General features: G+C 35.3%; 1 protein-coding gene across 1 annotated transcript; it reads left to right on the forward strand.

The window, feature by feature from the left end:
- The first annotated feature begins 375 nt into the window (after positions 1-375).
- LOC107815780 (uncharacterized) lies at positions 376-1,032 on the forward strand. Its single transcript, XM_016641410.1, has one exon. It carries the CDS (start codon positions 376-378, stop codon positions 1,030-1,032), a length of 657 nt encoding a protein of 218 aa, XP_016496896.1.
- The last annotated feature ends 245 nt before the right edge of the window (positions 1,033-1,277 follow it).

The raw sequence follows: 1,277 nt of genomic DNA on the forward strand, positions 1-1,277 counted from the left end.
GGATTAGTCGAATAATAGATTCCGAATATTAAATGATTAAGTTTTAAAAATAGAACTATATGTAAGAAAAAAACAATAAAGGAGGCAGTTTTATAATAGAGGTCAAATAAGAACAGTACTAGACATACATGCCAAGTGGTAATGTTACATCTTATTCAGCTCATAGCCGACGCTTAAGACAAATTTCATTCCTTCAATTAAACTTGTCCAGTTTTCTTCTCCTTCTGCTTCTTCCTTTAAATTATTTTAATCTTCTATCTTTTTCAGGTATCCTTTTACAAAAGATCTCTCTATATATATAAGCAAATGCAAAAGCCGCAAATGTATTCCTACTAAGACAAACTTACACAAAAGTTTGGAACATAGAAAATTAAAATGGATTCTTATTCATATGCAGCTATTTCTTCTTCTTCTAATTCTTGTTCCTCTTCCTCTAGTTCTATTCCATATTCCAAATATCCACAAGAAGTAAAGAAAAATAAACCATTACCTTCATATCATTCCTCACTTCATGGAGTTCGTAGGCTCCCATCAAAACCAATGACTAAACAACCAATTGCACCATTGCCACCAACTCCTCCTAAAATCTACAAAGTCGAACCTGTTAATTTCAAGGAAGTCGTCCAAATGCTCACTGCTGCACCTGAGTTTCAATCCAACTCTAGTAATTCTAGCTCTGGCTCTGGCTCTAGTTCTAGTTCCAGCTCGAGGCGTTTACAAGATGTGGCTCCTCCTCCACTTGATCTCTCACCAGTTTCATTACCAAGAAATAACATTGCTGCAGAATGGAGAGAGTTCCTTCGTCCTTCTTACTCTTCAAACAACCAAGTTGAATCAATTAGCGTGGCATGTAATGACTCAACAAATGAAGCACAAGAAAGATCACATGTAACGCCACGAAATCTATCAGAAAACCTATTTGGATCATGCAGTCCACTTGCTAATTTTCCTCTATCGCCTGCTTCTTTTGCATGGTGTTCTTCTATTCTTCTAAGCCCTGGAACCCTTCCTTCACCAAATGCAGTTCTTTAGCTGTGTTGCCATTGCCTCAACTTAGTTGAGAGTTGTAACTTATTATGCTTTTATGTTTACAATATGAGTACTACTATATATGTCTACTTTGGGGTTGGATCAAGAATTTGAATTGGAACTAAATTAAAAATATCACAATCCAAATACTTGAAGCTGCTTTATTCTCTTGTCATTTTCACCTTTTCCTCCAATTCCAAAACATCAGATGTATTTTATATCAAAATTCATTCCAAAAGTATGGTTTG

This window comes from Nicotiana tabacum, chromosome 10 (assembly GCF_000715075.1).
Source record: "Nicotiana tabacum cultivar K326 chromosome 10, ASM71507v2, whole genome shotgun sequence".
Classification (NCBI taxonomy): Eukaryota; Viridiplantae; Streptophyta; class Magnoliopsida; order Solanales; family Solanaceae; genus Nicotiana; species Nicotiana tabacum.